General features: G+C 37.0%; 2 protein-coding genes across 3 annotated transcripts; both read right to left on the reverse strand.

Moving 5' to 3' along the window:
- Nucleotides 1-322: 322 nt before the first annotated feature.
- LOC113107629 (mitogen-activated protein kinase 14A-like) lies at nucleotides 323-14818 on the reverse strand. Of its 2 annotated transcripts, none has more exons than XM_026270271.1 (12): nucleotides 14384-14818; nucleotides 11235-11364; nucleotides 10319-10377; nucleotides 5853-5964; nucleotides 5683-5712; nucleotides 5213-5260; nucleotides 5008-5122; nucleotides 4312-4383; nucleotides 3496-3575; nucleotides 1900-1978; nucleotides 1407-1580; nucleotides 323-1142 (listed from the first exon to the last, which is right to left on the reverse strand). In XM_026270271.1, exons 1-12 carry the CDS (start codon nucleotides 14500-14502, stop codon nucleotides 1075-1077), a joined length of 1086 nt encoding a protein of 361 aa, XP_026126056.1. In that variant the 5' UTR covers nucleotides 14503-14818; the 3' UTR covers nucleotides 323-1074. The 2 variants fall into 2 exon arrangements, with proteins under 2 accessions (XP_026126056.1, XP_026126055.1); XM_026270270.1 differs by lacking the exon at nucleotides 3496-3575 and adding an exon at nucleotides 2711-2790 and having other exon boundaries at nucleotides 14384-14812.
- Nucleotides 14819-15206: 388 nt separating this feature from the next.
- On the reverse strand, nucleotides 15207-19460 carry bbof1a (basal body orientation factor 1a). The gene is made up of 12 exons (XM_026270269.1): nucleotides 19327-19460; nucleotides 18977-19229; nucleotides 18820-18885; nucleotides 18537-18680; nucleotides 18362-18442; nucleotides 18095-18165; nucleotides 17814-17958; nucleotides 16798-17150; nucleotides 16537-16677; nucleotides 16336-16440; nucleotides 15613-15681; nucleotides 15207-15505 (listed from the first exon to the last, which is right to left on the reverse strand). The coding sequence occupies exons 1-12, from the start codon at nucleotides 19362-19364 to the stop codon at nucleotides 15412-15414; spliced, it is 1560 nt and encodes a 519-aa protein (XP_026126054.1). The 5' UTR covers nucleotides 19365-19460; the 3' UTR covers nucleotides 15207-15411.
- Between the last annotated feature and the right edge of the window lie 119 nt (nucleotides 19461-19579).

Here is a 19579-nt window from a genome sequence, read left to right on the forward strand (position 1 = left end):
GACGAGCGCATCTTAACACGAAAACAAAGAATGCGTCATGGTAGCCATAGTTACAGCGGTTATTTTAGCGGTAATTTTTTTTTATAAGAGATTAAAGAAATTCTTGAAGTTGTATTGGTCATAAAATAAATTTTAAATGAAACCCAGACCTAGGGTGGAGAAGGTCAATAATGACCTCACTCTTTATTGTTAAACATAAAACGATCAAAACAAAGAAGCAGAAGTTTCTGAAAAATATCGGCCTTTATTTTCCGTAAACAATGGTGTGTTTGATTCAATGTTTTCTATGTCAGGTGTTTTTCAGGTTCATAAATACCACCTCAACAGTATATAAATATTTTACTCTACTTTCATATTTGAACATTCAATTAATAGCATTTTAAAAACAGCTATTGGAGGCAGAATCATGTCGCATACAGTTCATAGTAGTAACCTCGGACAGAAAGACAAACAGACACTTTCTCTCCCTATGAAACACACACAAACAATGTGAAAAAGATCAGGTAAAACCGCTACAGATTCGAAAAGCTTTATAGAACGTATATTTACAAACAGCCTAAATGTATCACCAATACCCAATGCAACAATTTAAAGTTTTCATCCTAGCTCTATCAAAGTACAAGCCAATAAATCCCATCTTTACGAAAACTGAGTAAGGAGCAACACTTTCATTCTTTAAATACAATGCTCATTATATCACTGGAAAAATATATGAACAGAAACTAAATGAACAATGTTTTCTGAACATTTTAAAAGTACTGCAAATGTAATGCATTGTACACAAAGAACATTATGACAGCACAACTAAGACATTTCAGGGAGATGTTACATTTACAAATGGATTTGCATGACTAAAATTGTTGACCGTATTACTATCAGAATCTTTTGAAGAGATTCAATGTGTGAAATAAGGATTTTCTATGACATCTATTCCTTCTGTTTGGCCCAGCAGACATCATAAAAAAGAAAAGAAACAGTCAAACGTCCTACTGCCTGGCTGATTACAATACTGCAAAATAACAGCATTACTGTAAAAGTATTACAGTTGGTTTGATTGCCATCCAGAAGAGAAGGTCAAGATTCCATTTCATCTCCTTCAAAGACTGGCGGCTCAAAACTTATCACCTCTTCATATGTCTGACCTGAACAGGAACAGAAACCAACATTTAAGGTTGTGACTGCAACATAAATTAAAACATAAATCTAGATTATCCGAAATGATGGCTTTATGAAAACTGCCCGTTATTTTTATTAACTGAAACATTATTAATTGAAAAAAATATTATATATAAATCTAAAATGATCTAAAACAAAAATGAAAATACCTCAATATTAACTCAATGCCTCAAGTGAACAAACCTGCAAAAATTGCTTACTAAAATGGCTTAAAACACGTTTTGACTCACGTTTCCACTCTTCAATATCAAGCTCTTGGCTCTCAAAGCTCTGGTCGAAAGGCTCTGCCTCGGGTTCATCATCTGGGTCATGGTACTGAGCAAAGTACGGGTGAGCCAGAGACTCCGCCGCAGTGATGCGCTTATCCGTGTCCAAGACCAGCATCTTTTCTAGAAGGTCCACAGCTAAAACAAAAATAATTAAATATTTAATCAAAAACAAATAACTTCAGCTTTTTTTCTCTAAATATTTCATTGCTCTGTTTGTGTACACTTACACTAAATATACCAACACTGTATTTGCACATGCACAACCATTAAAAATAATTTTGTTCGTTTTTTTTTTTTTTTTGTATTCAGCAAGGATGCATTACATTTATCAAATGTGACAGTAAGGACAATTAGAATGTTTCAAATTCTGTTTTCTGAACATTCTGTTTATCAAGAACTCTAAATGTATCACTTTTTCCACAAAAATAATAAGCAGCACATCTGCCACTTTTACCTAATGGATTAGCTCCGATAAACACGTCAGCAAAACTCCTCTTGGGCATCTGAGGAAGTGAGTTGATGTAAGTACGAGCCTGTGAAAAGAACCAGGTGAACCATGAGCAGTCAGGTAATGAAATAACGTTGATTACAGTTATCTTCAAGGTAGTAGCTATACTCATTTAAAGTTAATTAATATTACAATTCTTGACTTGATCCCCATGACAACTGCTTGTGTTTCGCACATTGCTAACCCTGTGAATCATAACATTGTGGCGTTAGTATGCAGTGCTATTTGAATAATGCAGCAAACACACAGCTTCAGAAGGCAGAGGGGTCTGTGCTGTGCTGGTGATGACAGTGATTTCAGCTCTCACACGGATCAGTGAATAACTGCATGACAGCTCAGCGGCAAGCAGTGAGCAAAGGAGAAAGTAGAGAAGATAAAGGAACTCTACCGGGTTGCCTTTATTACCACTATTATTTTGCTTGTATTCTTCAAATAAAATAATGGATTAATCGGACTTGAAAACGTTTTTTAAATAAATATTCTATCAGTTTGCTCTGTTCCCCTAATCTGATTGGCTGAGAGCGTCCAATGTCACTATTTGTATGTTTGGAACTGGAGTGATTACAGAAAATATGTGTTTATCTGGGACATACAAAAATCTCTCATGATCATGTGATATCACTTAATTATATGTTAATAGAATGTTTTAAATTCTTCTTAATGCAGTCCCTATTTCCAAAATGAGGTCTGCTAAGTAAATGGTATGGGTATATGATGGGTATTCTGCAAACAAGGGGCTGGGCGACATCGAGCTCACCTCATGGCTAGGCATTCTGCTTATTAGAGAGGCAGGCGGAGTTCCTGTAAGTCGCATTATCTGTTGAAGCTGGTTTATATCTTTGAAGGCTGGGTCAAGGAGCTCAAGGTCAACAAGTTTGGTAAAATGCAAATTTGTCAAATGCTAGCTAGACATTATATATTGTGGTTCTCCACTGCTCTAAGGAGAGAGACATGATCAAAGAAGGAGAGAGGAGAAATTGGCATGCAAAATGTGTTCATATACGGCAGAGAAGCATGTCATGCTTGAGATTCAAATCAGTTTAGAAATACATCAGCAGAGCAAGAAGACCAAACTCAGGCTTGTTATTTTCAGAATGATTCGGTCCCAAACAGAACCTCAAATCAGTCTTTTATCTAAAAGTGAAGCCAAAAGGTCAACGTTTAGTTAGAGAACACTGGAGAAGCATACTTCTCAATTAGCGACAACCAACACACATTTCCTGTAGGAAAATCCAGCTTCTAGTGTTAATTGTATTTTGATTTCTCGCTGGTCCAAGCGGATCATTAGCTGGTCATTCAGCCAAGATGGTCTATTTTTTTTTTAAATATATATATATTTTTTCTAATTTATATTAAATAGTACAAAATTATTGCTGCAAATAAATACTGTTCTTTTGAACTTCCTATTCAAAGAATCTTCATCCAGCCTGGACCAGAGAAAAGCTATTACAGCTGCCAGCTTCAAATGGATTTTCCACTTTGAAAATCAACACAGACAGGCGTTTTTAGAAAGTACACACTTCCTAAATATATCAAACTCACAGACTCCGAAGAAATTTCAATTAACAGCTCAGGTCCTGGAGTTCCAACCAGAAGCATAATAAGCTTCAACTGATCAATGTCTAATAAAATGAGATGAAGGAAAACTAGTGTGGCCCATCAAGGAACAGGCCACAAAAACAAAGCTGGAAATGCTTATTCGGGTTACGTGTGTACTTAAAGAACAGGAAAGCATAGACGCTTCAGTCACATCTGTGGAAAGACGAGCAAGCTGAATATTATCAGCCTGCCCAGAAAAAGCAAGACAGAAGAAGCTGCACAGGTGCGCTTTGCCTGTAAGAGGGGGAAAATATTTGGCAAGTAATTCTGTTCCCAGAAGCATTTAGAGTGGCAGCCGTTCAAGATACAGTGTGTCAAATATGCAAAGCCAGAGGGGAAAACACACTGCAAATGCCGAACCCTGAAAACATTTGTCATTGGAAATTAGAAGCGAGAGAAGCATGTAATTTCCTGCAGAGCAGTTTATTGCATTCTCATAATGATGGATGATATATCCTTCCAATCACTGTTGTGTCTTGGGCCGCAGCTTTAGTTTAAAGGCAGAGCTTAAGCAGAAAGGACAAAAGTTCAGTTTAAGACAAGAGCTTTCGTAGCACAAATACACGCTGCAAAGACAAAACAAAAAAAATTGGGAGAAACATAGAAAACAAATTATAATGTGGTGTTAAAAAAACATTTATCCATAATTTGTATACAATTAAATCCGCATGAGAGCTAATGCGCACTTAAAAGTACTAAATCACGCATTGGAGCCATTTACAGAGAATTCTTTGCAGGTCAGCGAGGGGAAAAGGATACGATCTGTGCCAGGAAACAGAGTCCTGCCTGTCAACAGCTCAGCCATGATGCAGCCCACTGACCAAATGTCCACTGAAAAGAAATCAAGAAACAACATTACTGGAGAGGCAGCAAGCACATGTTCGCTCTCTTGTGTCCTGACCCAGCTATGACCCATAGAGCTGTACAAATGGCACGGATCAACAGCCACAATCCTCATTTAGGCAGAACCATCAAGATTTGGCCAGTCAGTTTGCTTGGTATTTGTCGTAACTACACTCCCACTCAAGCATTTGGGGTCAGTAAAATTATTTTTAAAAGAATGTTATACCTTCTTTTAGCAAGGATGAATGACAGTTAAGACATTTACATTGTAGAAATGTAAATTATATTTCAAATAAATGCTGTTCTTTAACATTTATATTTAAAGAAACCTAAAAAAAACTGCATTAAGCAGCATAACCGTTTCAACGTTGATATTATAGAAAAAATATTTCTTGGGCACCAAATCAGCATTTTAGAATAACTTCTGAAGGATCATGTGACAATGGAGTCTGGAGTAATGCCTGCTGAAAATTCAGCTTTAAAAAATTGCATTTAAAAATATATTAAGACTTGTGCATAAGAGATCTACACCGAGTTTTGAAAAGCAGTTTTCTCCACTGTTTCAAAATGAGTTTAATTGTATTGCATCAGATGTGGGTGTAGCGGTGTTACCTGTCATGTTGTAGTGCATCCAGTTAAGCATGATCTCTGGAGCACGGTACCACCTTGTGGCCACATACCCTGTCATCTCATCATCTGTGTGTCGAGCCAGACCGAAGTCAAGGATCTGAGATACAAAAAAGAGAGGAGGCAGGTAGTTATGTTTACAGGCAAGCAAAAGTATAACTAAAATAATAATAATAAAAAAGACACTCACCTTAAGTTCACAGTCTTCATTTACTGCCAGATTACTGGGTTTCAAGTCCTAAGAAACAATTAGTTTTCAGTTTCTTTATACCACAACAACCAACTGTTTTAAATTAATATTTGCATCAATTTATGAATTACATGTATTGATTAAATTTCAATTTCGTTAAAACAAATAAAACTGTATATTTTTAAAAAGCAATGTGAACACATTTAAATTACCAATCATTAAAAGGAAATCACAATTATCTTCTGTGGTAATCGACAGTATGGCAATGAGCTGAAAATAACACATACTATTCCTTTAAGACAGAACTAATTTCTAGCAATTTCTAGCTTTAGTCTTTGCACAACAGCAGGCCTGAGCATGCAGCAATGGTGATGCCAGGGAGAATTTGCTCCACACGGCAACAAACACAACATTTTTTAAGGCGGAAAAAGCCTGCAGGCCATTTCTTAAATGCCTGAGCGAACACTTACCCTGTGAATTATGTCAGCCGAATGGATGTACTGGGAAAATTAAAAGAAAAATTGGAGGGAAAAAGGCTAGGTTAAGAGAGAGAATCAAATTCCAGATCAAGTCATATTTACATTCGATTTAAGAGCTTGCTGTTTGTGTTTGTTACAGGATTGAACATGTGCAGTTTCACCTTAAGCCCTCGCAGGATCTGGTAAATAAGGAACTGAACATGATCATCGGTCAGCTTCTGACACTTCACAATATTGTTCAGGTCAGCACCCATTAGATGAGTCACCAGGTACCTGCCAAACAGAACACAGGAATGTTAGTCTCCTGCCAACTGTTGAAGCTGGTGTTGGGAGTGACAGCATAGACTGAAAGGTAGGGAACATTTAGTTCTGTTAATAATCTTGTTTTTCTTGAAGGCCGACTGTGCTTCCAAAGTGAAGCAACAACTTGACACAAATGTTGGCCATGGAGGAATTTCTAACTACGGTCAACATCAAGATGTGCGACTGGATCAGTTTTCATGTAAATATCCAAGGGTAGCTGCTCGCACATATTTTAATGATTATGTGACTGCGAGAGAAGAAACAGGAAACCACAGGGAGAAACTAGAGCTGTGCTGATACAATCATAGAATCAATATTTCACAATACTGCTTTCCTTACAATAGTGATTAAATACTTTTAAAATAACATTTTAAAATAGGTTATAGGGCTGACAAAACTAATCAATAAAATCGATTATAATCGATAATGAAAATCATAGACAATGATTCTGATTATCGATTAGTCGGGTCTGCCCACAGTGCACGTACAACTTCAGCCGGTCGCATCAAATTATCTACAATTATTGGAGGAAACCAAATGAGCTCCTGCTTGAAACAGACATCATCCAAGCTGCCCAAAACAAGATAAATCTTTATTTTAAAGCTTCAAGCTGATGCATTAGCGTAATGGCTTGCCCTGTTAGTCACTTTGACAGATATGTGTGTGCATAATCGGCACAAAAAAACTGTGTTAACGTTCATATCCTTATTAGTAAATGTCACAAATTCATGTCAGCCTTTCCATTTTTGCATTAAGGCCCGCCCTGACAGTTTGCATTAAGTTGAAATCTTACTGAAAGAGGGCAGCGTGCGCGTTAAACAGACAGAACACAGAGGTGAGGGAGACAAACAGAACAAAACATTAGTTGTGCTGAAATATCTGTTGTTTTATATTTAGGTTTAAAAGTCAACATGCAGTGTGGGTAATTTCTGAGAGTAAGAACTGTGGAGGGACAGCAGCATGTAGCTGTCTGAATATAAATATCAGACACTTTTACTGAATAAAGAAATTAAAATAAGAGGAGACTGACTGTAATCAAAGTTGACATGACGCGTGCTCCTGCATAGCATTACTGTGAATTTATTCGTCTTTGTTATCTTTATTTTTGTCATTTTGGATCTAGAGATTTAAACTGTATTCACTGTGTAGCCTTCTGTGATTAACAAATTTATTTTAAAAAATGTAAGTTTGTAAGGTTTGTGCCACTGCTGCTCTTAACTTACAGCATGGGTAATTGCCAAAAAAATATTTTTTAGCTTTCTGTATTGGTTAGACCTCCTATATGTGTAAACTTTTTAGTAATAATAGTAAGCTATTTTTAATGCTATAATATAATTATTGCTGTTATAAGTGAAAGGCAAAAATAATTGTCAAGTGAATTATTTATTTTTATTTAGATACCAATTTTTTTATTATGTGAATAAATACTATTTAGTTGTTTCAGATTGTTATTTGTCCAAAAATTACAACAAAAATTGATTGAATAAAATTTCTTTGACATTCCTAAAATATTTGTGTTTTGACAGTTTTTACTGTAAATAAATGCAGCCTTGAAGCATAACATACTTCAGCCAAAAAATATGTTTAAGAAAGTCCCTTAAAGGTAGAACTGAAAGCACAGATGCAAAGGTTAATTTAAATAAGTCCTTTGATTTTGCCAATGTGCGACTGTACTGACGATTGAACCTGGCTCATAGTATATTTAGACACATTAACAATCAGATTTTATTCTAGTCTTCAACCTATCAAACAAACACTTCATAGTAACCAACAGTATAGTCTAAATAAGCACTGACTCTTGGCAAGAGGGTGGAGCTACAAGTCAAACAGAGTCACTATGGTACGACACAGCAGAGCTTAAAATAAGCGCTACTTAATCCCAGAAACATTCTCCACCCTATAGAAACACTCAGCATTAGAGATAATCAACAAATACATCAACCCCCACAAAGATTTGGGGGTGGGGGGGGGGCAGATCCGAGACAGTAAACAAACATACATCGATTCTACTTGGACAGACAAATAAAAAACTGAAGCAAAGTGCGGATGCCCTTCATCCATCACTGTGCATCAGGTCTATTTTTGGCAGCAGAATCAATGTTAAATCACCACAGCATCTGGTTTTACAACCTGGCTGTATCCTTAGCATTCCCCACCAACCCAAAAAAAACGACCCGTTTGGACTACATCCCTCTAGTTCCTGCCGTAATGACATCACTAAAACAGTTTTTTGATTAACCTCCACCCACGGGAATACACAAAAAAGGGGGCGTGGTCTTGTTGTGCTCCGACAGAGAAGAGGAAAAGTTGCGTTTGTCGCCATGTCGTCGAAACGCTGTTATTTTCATCTCGGAGTCCAATCACCTTTGTTTGGGCTTCCCACGGACGCTGTACTTGGAGATTAATGGTTACAATTTATGTTTCACTCGGTTCATGAAAATTATAATCCACATGTAAAACTATGTGCAGAAAATTTTGCTGAGGACAGCTTTCTCAATCTCAATCAGTTTAATGCCGGATTCGCACATATTATTCTTGAAAGATGGAGCAGTTCCCTCTTTGTCTGGAGAAGGCGTTGTTTATGGACCACAACCGGTAAGTGTATTTTATTATTTAAGTTGGTGCGTTTAACAGTTTCTGTAACTTATTACACAAAGGGCAACGCTGTTTAGCTTTGTTAACTAGATGTTAGGGCTGTGCAAAAAAATCAAATGCGATTTTCATGCGCATCTTGTCAGTAAAAACGCTCCTGTGATTATAAGTACATCTCCAGCAGGTGCGATCAGGATTGACTGTGTAAACAAATCCTGCCCACTTGCTTCTCAAAACTAGCCCAATCACGTTTCCAGGAGGGAAGCGTGCGCTAAGCTGGTGTCGAATCACAACACAGGAACTGCTGGCCCAATCAGAACTCGTCACGTATTTCTGAAGGAGGGACTTTATAGAACAAGGAAGTCATCAGCCCATTTTTATGACAGTGACAACAGCGGTATACAGATAGGTGAATTGTGTGAAAAATATGGTGTTTTTTTTACACACGAAACATGAACACATGTTATATTGCACACTGTAAACACAATCAAAGCTTCAAAAAAGCACGAAAAACAGGACCTTTAAGCCCCACTGCTCTGCATATTTTGTACGTTTCTCTTATTGCTTCAGACGTTTGTTCTATTTGAATGTAAGTGCCCTGCAAAGTGGACATCACATGATATTCCGCCATGATTCCAGTTCGAAGCGAACGTATATGTTCCATTCAAAGTGCATTGAAGTGTGCAAGATGCGAATTTAAATTTTATTGATTTACAGAGGTATATGATGTCACACTTGTCCATGTGTGCAGACGGACTTTGTGCAATGCAAAACCGTGAATGAATGTTCCAAAGTGAAGTAAACTTCAACAGATTTCCCCTGCTCAGGGAGTAGGGAGCAGTAAACACTGTGTAGAGACCATGTCAATCGGAACACACAGTTCATGCACGGAGCTCACTTCTAAAGGAGCTGATTATCTGAATCAGGTCTTAACAAAGAGAGACATACATTAAGTGCAGTGGGGTGCGAGGACTGGAATTGAGAGCCACTGAGCTATACTATTATATTATAGGATTATATTAAAAGTTGAACTAAAGGACACCAAATTGCTCTAATTATGATCAACACAGTTGTTTACACAGGAAGTGTCTGGTCACAGCTTCAGTTGGCAGACATAGTTTCTAATTTTGATGTGCAGTAGCCACTTCATTTTGCCTACCTGCCTGCAATAAAATGGTTTTCTGAATGAATTTACACTAACCTTCAAAAACTTTACCAAGTAAGATTTTCTTTTATGTTACTGAAAAAAGCTCACCAAAGCTACATTTATTTGATCCAGAAAAACTGTATATTTTATTTTGAAAGACATTACCATTTAAAATAACTTCTATATTTTAAAACATAATTTATTCCTGTTATGGAAAAGCTGCATTTTCAGTCATTACTCCAATCTTCAGTGACACATTCTAAAATGCTGATCTGGCACTATAAATTATTATTATTAATGCTGAATTATGAGTTGCTTAATTGTGTGAAAACCATTATGCCTTTTTTCTGGATTCTTTCAGGATTCTATACATTTTATTTGAAAAATAATATGTCTTTACTGTCACTTTTAAATTATTTAAAGTGCCCTTGTTGAATAAAGGAATAATTTTACTGTCCCCAAATGTTTGAGTGGACTATTTCCTCTAGTTTAATTAACAGTTGCATGAAGTCATATTCAAGAAAAAAAAAAACAATCAAGTCCAGTGAAGAGATCTCTTAGGGAGGAAGTAATTGTCTGACTCACACATCATTAAACTCCTCCAGGCTGGTGGCAGGCGTAAAAACATCCAACAAGCCAATCACCTGCAAGCACAAAGTGCAAAGAACATGAATCATGATCATTTAGTACAGCATGCAGTCTTGCATTAAGATTTCATTGCATACCTTGGCAAGGAAAATCTAAAATTAAGCAAATTAAGATTTCCCTGTATATCCCAACATGACATAATTACTATGTTTTAATAGCAGGTTGATTCTGACAGACAAAATAATGGCTGGAAAATGTCAGAGGAGAGCTGCTCAGAATTTGCTGGCGGTATCAAGGATACAGTGAGAAAAATGATGTTCCAGAGCCCTTAGAGCAAACAAAAGCTCAATGACAGGGCTTGATTTAAGGGTATAACAACCCACATTTCAAATCACTGGTATTTTACAGTAAACATGCTATAATTGACCTAATCTATTTTATGATTTCCAACAATAATTATTTACTGTGAATTATGTTGGGACCCAACAGAAAATATGACTTTTGTCTTGTGCAGTAACTAGTTAACATCCTCTTAATTTAGAAATTCTAGTTTGCCAGTTCACTCGTGGTCATTGTGTTGCCCCATTGACCTTAAGGTTAGAAGACATACTGAAATTTCTGCAAATGAAACCAAGGCTGTGAGGGATAGACTTTACAATGGCATGTGTGGCATATTTTTTCATTTTAAAAATTAAATATGCCACTACCCTGACTAGCTCGGCCTTCCTAATTAAGAACTGAATGGAAGTCAGCAATAGATCTTCTTTTATTGAAAGAGAGGAAAACGTAAAAGTATATAATGACAGAATTTTAAATATTTGGATGTTCTAAGCATTTAACGTGGGATTACCATATACCACTGTGCATATTAGCCTTGTCAGTTTGATCATTAATACCTGCGATCCAAACTCACATTCTCATGTTTCATATGCTTGAGTAGCCTCAATTCCCTGTAGGTCCGCTTGGCATGGATAATGGACTGAAATGGCCTTGACAGCTTCTTCACAGCGACCTTCAATCCGGTCTTTTCATCATATGCAGAGCTGAAACACACATGATTCAAACGTGGCGTCACTTTGTTGCACAACTGAAACTCCAACATGCTACAACAGGACCAAGTTCAAGACAGTTGCAAGCAGGAGTCAGCATATGAAAGGCACTGAAACTTTTCAGACTGAAATAAAAACTTCAGATTCTCAATTCCTAACCACCAAGGCTTACAGAAGGAACTAAACAGAGAAACATACTTATTGCAACCAATCACAAACCACCACAACAATGAAGTATTCGTAGAGAGGGTCATGATACAACTAGTGGTCGACCGATATATCGGAAAGGCCGATATATCGGCCAATATTTGGCATTTTTCATATATCGAGATCGGGCGATATGTTTTTTTATTTTTATGGCGCTGAGAAAGGCTGCAACTGAGAACACAGTGCTCACGTTCTCTCTATTGTTTATGGTCATTGTAAACAGTTCTGTCTAACACTGACAGAAGTCTGTGTAATAATCAGATAATAATAATCGGTTAAACAAAGTAATTAATGTATACAGAGAGTATTATAACTATTTATTTTATATCAGACCTGTTAGTAATAGAAAGGTAAACATTCTAATACTTTTTTCATGTTTGCCGTCAGCATTAAGCAAGTATGCATTTATATAATTGAAACAAATGTTTGAATGGCTAATGAACATTTAATTTCACAAAACTTGCAAACTCAGTCGAATTCAGCTGTGAAATCTTGTCAAGTGTGCATTTTTATCCAGCATGATCATGTGTTCTCTGCGTGATGGTCAGTCCGTGTGAATTAAAAGCTTTAAACTATAATCTTGTGATTTCAAATTATGCTGCACTTTATGCATGTGCCCACTGTCAGATTCATGTAATTTTCACTGTGTGCCTTATGTAAAATCAGGGTTACCCTGGCTTTATTTGAAAAATATGATTCCCAATGCACAAAAACTTCCAAGAATACTAAGTGCCCTATATTATATAAGTATAAGGATGTTTCTTTTACACATTCATTTTTTAATCCATTGTGAAATTATTTCAAATTTCTTAAATATTAATAATAATTTTTACAAATCATATCGGCTTTATATTGGCAATCACCCCCCTGTTTTCCAAGATATCGGCAGTCAAAAAACATATCGGTCGACCACAAGATACAACTTTTCAAGAACCACAGGTTTTTTTGTACATGTAAGCTATGACTTGACTGAGAGAACTAAAAGATCTTATCAAAGGAAATCTCAGTGCTTCTCTTTTTTGAAACCACTGCATACGCTGAGAGATGAGCCTGGCACTTCAAACCCAGTGCAATCTGTTCATCAGATATTCAATTACACAGACACAATAAGGGAGCCCATGAAATATAATCTAGATAGCATGGTTGCCTAGCATTTCGACTTCTAACAGTCACTTTGGTGCATAAACAACCTGTAGGAGTAATTTAGAAAATGAGCCTGGCCTTCAAACACCTGTCTGTTTAATATCACAGAGACCTTTTTGAAAATCATTTGCCAACATTAAAGACTGAGGTTACACTTGTTTTGAGTTTAAGGAAGAAACCAAAGAAGTCTCTCGATGTGCACAAACATGACTGCTTTAAAAAAGGTCACATCTCCTCAGAAACACATTGTGTCGTGACACGCGTGTTTGCTGATCACAACAATACAGTAGCTGAAATGTGCAATTTTACAATGTAAAATTTCTCCCTCTTTAATATACAACATTTTGAAGAATGTTTCCTTGAAAACAGTATGTTGCTTTTGAGTGCTTCTTTGAACATCTGTCGCCACAATGATGGTGAATTTGGGAAAAGGTCATTTTGCCAATTCTGTTTGGTGGCACAAAAAAATAAAGGTTAGGTCTATCTTTACAGCTGCAGGAAGCTTTTGTTTATAGTTCACTCTTTTTTCATTTCAATATTACAGTCTTGCACTTCATAACCAAAAGCCAATCGATTTTTGCATCTTTTGTTTAGTCTTTTAAATTCTTTGTTATCTTAAGTGCTGACTGAAAGTGCTATATATCGTAAAAGTAAGTAACTTTGATTGCATGGCAGACTACTCACGTGATGTAAACATCATGAGGGGGCGACCCGCTCCGTGTAGAATAAAAAAAATCTTTTTCATACTGTTATTGTACATTGTAATTATTTTTCTCAAACGTGTGGTTCATTTATTAACCTGTAAGGTTTTGTTATTAGCAACAAATTACTGAGTGTACTTTTAAGTGAGTCATAAATCCAACTGTCAGAAAACCACCGACAAACTTCCTCATCGCAGCTAAACACACCAAACAAGCTATCCAGAGGAATAAATAGAGATTAAGACAATAACATCAGACAAACCCAGTGCTTCACCTCATCCAGGGTGTTACTACGAGAAAATTAAGTGCAAAATGACTCATTGACAACAGCTCTGACTCAACACTGGCTGCGTTTCAAAACCTATCGAGTTACCTACGAAGACAGCAACTTAGCGCATAGCAAGCGCACTTAAGCAGCCCAAAGCGGCAGCTCCCTTGTTTCTGGAGACAGTCACGATGCTTCATCTGTGGGATGACCTCATTCAGGACAGACCCCACCAGATGTCCGCTTTAAGACCACACTACACCACTAAGTAGAACAAATGAAGAAACGTGTAATTCTGGATTAACAAGCATCGCAGTTTACATGAAAAACAACTTTACAGTGCACCGCGTTCATATCTTCGACTATTTTAACGTGTACATCTCGTTGCTCATCCAACGCAAACGGTTTAACGTTATCACTTTGCAACTGAAGTGGCATGCGTGCGTGCACGCGAGGTTGCATTTGCAACATACGTGATTTTAAATGTTTATAAACCATACATCACACACGTTAAAAACACTTTGCAGCTCTACAAGCACTGTTAACCCGATTTTTGTAACTAGCAATCCCACTTGCGTAACAAACAACGGACTTTGGTCTTATTAGCAAGTTTGCTAACGCAGTGCAATGCTGTGCGGGCCCGTAAGAATGAATGGGGCACATCGCTCTGCCATCGAAACAACAGATACATATTTACCAAACAGATCCGTATGCACCAGAGCCGACGGGAGATAAGTTCTTATATCGCTCAGGGACCTCCCATATCGTCTTGTTGACCTCCTGTCGATAAAAAGTTGGTCTTTCTTTCTGCGACATGCCTGCAGAACGAGAGCCCGAGGCGAGTTGAGACTTCTGCTTTCCCTGGCTTGTCTGCCTGTGATTCAAGGCGGTCAAGTCTTCTTGCAAAAATCAAAAGCGGAAAGTAAACGACCGACAAAGTCGACCGTGCACGCCAAAACTCAAGAGCGAACCACTTCGTTGTGTTTAACTCATGCCAGGGGCTGCAAATATTCTTGGAATGTGAGTGTTGAGAAGCTGCTCGATTCCGGGTCGCGGTGATCTCGAGCACAATCCCGTCTGCGTCTCTCCCTGCTGCTACAAATGAAAGTCACAGTGTAAAAAAAAAATGCAAAGTGATTTCCCAAGCGCGCCCCCTGCAACACATTTACACGTACACACACACACACCGAGGTTGTTGGTGTACTACAACGTTTCTCCTGCGTTTTTCAACATCTCTCTGAATTCGATATTTATACCACACTAAAACAATTTACATTGCATAATAACATCAGAGAAGATACTGCTGTACCTGTAGGCTACATAATGGAATATGGTGTAAAAAAATAGAGTTATAATATAATTATTTATAGTTTTATTTGACATGAATACATACAATATATGTATACAAAAAACATTAACTCAAATTCACTTTATAAGAACAAATAAAATAAGAATTGTTATACATCATCATGATTGACAAAAAGAGAAAGAACAATATAGCTATAGAATGCAGTGATGCAAAGAGAAAAAAAAAGATCATATATTAACACTAAACCTAATAGAACAATAACAAAATAAATCAGTGGATAGAGAAGGAAGTGGAAGTTATTTGTCTGAAGATGGATGAAATACATTTTGAAGATTTTACTTCAGGGAATTACAGTCTTGTTCTATATATTTTTAAATGAAATATCTGACTATAACACAAAATGAAAAGTTTTACAGTCAGGTGCTTTTAAGGGCTGGTAGAACACAGGATTCAGAGGTCATACTGGGCATCTGGGTTATAAAAGTCAGGCTACGTTTTTCTTCAGTAAATCTATGAAGGAAAAATGGTTTGACTTAGCACATATAAGACAACAAAAAACATTATCATTATTCTTGTAAAAGAACATCATAAGTGTTATCCATCACACTGGGCCTTACCCTGCATCACTGCTAAACTGGATCTTCTCAGAGGTAGCTGTTGTTAGAGATGGAAGATGGACTGGTTTCCTGTCAGGGAGTAAAAAAAAAAAAATGTTTCATTGTAGAGTTGAGGTGGGCCATGAAAACTATTTGGCACCATGTTGTCTGTCACTACAGAAACAAGGACACTTTCACACAAGGATGAAACAATGCGTAAGCATCTGAGACCCTAAACTGTCTTAGGGAATTTGTAAAATGCAAAGAAATCCAGGCAAAAGATAATCTAAATCTGATTTCTGGATTATTTGAGTGACGTCATGGCAATGCTAACAACAAATGGTGCAGTGTTGTTGATTAATTTTCTTCTCTTTTACTTGTAATTGTCATTTCAAATGTCTTCCATACAGATCAGCAATGCGATATCCAAATTCCTTTTTACTCATTCGGATCCAGCAAACATTTCAATGGACATCACTTACATAAAATTAAAAATAAATACTGAATTCTACTGAATTCCAGTCTGTTTAAAAAAATAAAAAATCAACAAAGATTTTGCATTAACTTATTTTTTTGAATGAATGTAGATAATGTGTGTGTTTGTGTGTGTGCTTTTATACAAAAAAGTATAAAATGTCCGAAGACAAGAACGCATTCTGGTTTCAGGATAACTTTTATGAAAGGTTTTGATCCACTTCAAATGTTGTCTAGTGCATAAACAAATACAATTATAGATCTATTTACCTTGTTTTTTGCCAGTTCAATTTAGCAAAAAGCAGATTGATTAGTCTCGCTTTCTGCTCCCATGTTAGATCAGAAATATCCACACTGGAGCTTTTCAAGTTGCTCCTAAAATGACACCAGACCATTTTCATCATCATAGTCATCTTGATTAGTGGTGCACGTTAAGAGCAATTAGTAATTCTGCACTTAAAGCTCTCACACCATTTGTCAGCTTCTTCCAGGTCAGTCTGAACATCATTGGTGCTGTGTGGGGCATTAGAGAAGGTCCGTATACGAGGATACTCCAACCTTCCAGCCCGAGCCTCATTCATTCTCCAGCGATAGGCCTTCAGAGCCTCCTGTCTACATACAAGATCATCTTCAAATATGTGAAGCACTCCCAAATGTGAAGCTCAATCTTCAAAATGGCCTATTAAAGGATATTTCACAGAGCAGTGTTTAGTTTTCATAACTTTTGCAAACCTGTAGAGGTGTTGCTGTGTTCCTATTTCCTTCCTCACATGGTCAAGAGCTTCATGAAAGAAGAGTTCAAGTTCTTTGCGCTGCTCAATGATGCTTTGAGCCAGCCGTTTCACTTGGCCCAGCTCCTTCTCGCGGGCAGCTAAAAGCATTTCCAACCTCTCAAGGTCTGTGCTGTCGGCCTGCAAACTGACCATGGCACGCTGCTCCACCTCTTCTCTCTCCTGCTCAAACTCCCCAGACATGATGCCCAGTGCTTGCTCAAGTGTGACCAATTTAGCCCTCAGCTCGGAGATCTCATTTTGTTGGGACCTATTCTGGGAATCAACTTCTTTTCTTATCAGTTCATTCGTCTCCTGCAGAATGAATCAGTTTGAGAGTCAGTCTACATCGCTGGAGAGATGCAATGTGCTGAACACAATGAAAAACATGAGCATCTCTGAAAGCCAGCATAGTTAACTCCATAAAGCCTACTCTATCATACTGATGCACAAATTTAAGTTAAAAAGTGAGTATCAAATATGATACATCAGGCTTTTAAGGAATGTTTGTACTTCTTTCAGTCATTCTTCGATTTCATTATATGTTTTGCCTCCACATTAGTAACTACAGAATCTAGGCATTTAAAAATCATTTTACTAAGAAATATTGATGGGATATACAGAGTGAAAACTGATATTTATATACATTTTATGTGAGAAGTCTATAGTGTACTGTTTAAGCTATTAGAATTTCAACATAATACTTTTTGTTCATATAAATAACAATATCTTCACCCAACTGCATATTTTGTGCAGTTCTGGCCTCTTAATAAAACTTCTATGTTCTCTTCCTACTTGAGTGTGAACTGTTCAATAAACTGTTCCATTTCTAAAAATTAGATTTACTAGACAATTTTTTCAAATGTCAGGTTTTACAAGGTTAAATTGTACTTCGATTTCTTTAAACGTATGCTTAAAGTAAATACTCTACAGAGAAACTGTCTCTTAAAATTCCTGATAGTCTGTTAGTGGTAGCACCTTTAAGAGAGCAAGGGAAGCATTCTTCTCTGTCAAGGTTATATTGGTCCTCTTCAGTTCCTCTGCCTCTTTCACGTAATAGTTCAGTGCCTCATTCAATCGTACATTCTCATTGAAAACAGTATGTGACGCTGTACCGAGCTGCCTGTTGGGAGCAAAAACTGAAGATTTGACTCCAATAAACACAAATGATAGACATACAAAAATCATATATGAATGGGGATGAGTAAATCCTAACGAGTTATGTTTTCAATAATAAAATTAAAAGAATAGCTGCTCACGCAATAGCTTCATGATGTGCTTGCTCTGCAAGCTGAGTGATCTTTTGCTCTGCTTCCTTCTCAAGATGAATCTATATAGAAGAAGATATCACCAACTGTTCTAGCATGTATTTTAATGGCACATATGGTCGTGACAAAGTATCTAAAAATCCGTAACAAATGGATTTTTAAATATGATGGTAAATGCACTTTCTGAAACATGTTTCTATGCATTATGTCTTTCTTATCAATGGATGCATAATATATTTCGCATCTGGGTTTTCTCACTCGTGCTGTGTAGAACTTGTACTCTGTTCTCGCCAGACTCTCTTGGTGTCCACGGTCAGCAATATAAATTTTTTCTCTCATCTAGAAGCACAAGAAATACATTACATGTCTGGAGTTTTCATGCATCTACATTGCTTATTACATAAAATAGTTATTAGTAATGACTGTGAAGTACACTGATCAGGTCCTCTTCCAGATTGGCCTTTATTTTGCGAAAATGCTTAATGGTTTTGAGCTCGCCCTGCATCCTCTGGAAGTCGCTTGACCTCTGCTTAAACCTCTCTTCTAAAGCATCAATCTTCTGCATGTATTCAGCCACCTATAACAGCCAGTCAGCTCAAACGAATGAGGGGTGAAATTCAAGTCCAGCATGATAACAGCTCTTAAAATTCCAGTTGTAACATCTTGACACAATGCCAATTAATTTGTAAAATAACTCAAATTCAATCATTGCTTACCAGAAGGTCTTTCTCTTGTAAAGCCTTCTCTTTTTCTCTTTTTAGTTGTTCTTCTAATGCAGCAATCTTGTAGTAGACAAATTAGTAGAAAATTAACAGCACTGGTGGATAAACTGATTATTATGATAAAAATATAAAATGACAAAAGCAGACTAACCGTTGCTGTCTTTTCACGGTCTGCTCTCTTCAGAAAAGTAATGATATCGTTTGTGTCTTTCTCGGCTCTGTATTGCTGGTTCGCGAGCTCCTCGTTGGCTTTAGCGAGCGCGCGAGTGGCTTCGCGATACTCGACACGCGAAATTTCCGTGATATTAAACTTCGCCTCCCATAAATCAGCGTTTGATTTGAACTTTTCGATCTCTGAATTCTTGTCGGCTTTAGACTCATGTTTGCCTTCTTTCTTACCTTTTCTGTAAAGACGTGACGTGTAAAGACAATTAGAGAAACAAGTAACGTTACCTCAAAGGCATACTGTATCAAACCTAAACCCAGACCTTTCATGCTTACCCTTTTCCCTTGCCCTTGTTTCCTTTCTTTTTCGGCATCTTTCGGCGCTCCAGATAACTAACGTTAACTATCAGATGATTTTGGAGCTGCACGGGCTCATTGTTTAATTGTTTACATTCGTTACTATGGAAACGGTCACCTTCTGAGCCACTGCATTGAACAAATTGACGCAACATAAAACATTATTTAAATAGCAAATAACAGATAGACATTTGCTTTTTTATTTTTTTGTGCATATCGATATTATTTCTTG

Source organism: Carassius auratus, chromosome 8 (genome assembly GCF_003368295.1).
Source record: "Carassius auratus strain Wakin chromosome 8, ASM336829v1, whole genome shotgun sequence".
NCBI lineage: Eukaryota > Metazoa > Chordata > Actinopteri > Cypriniformes > Cyprinidae > Carassius > Carassius auratus.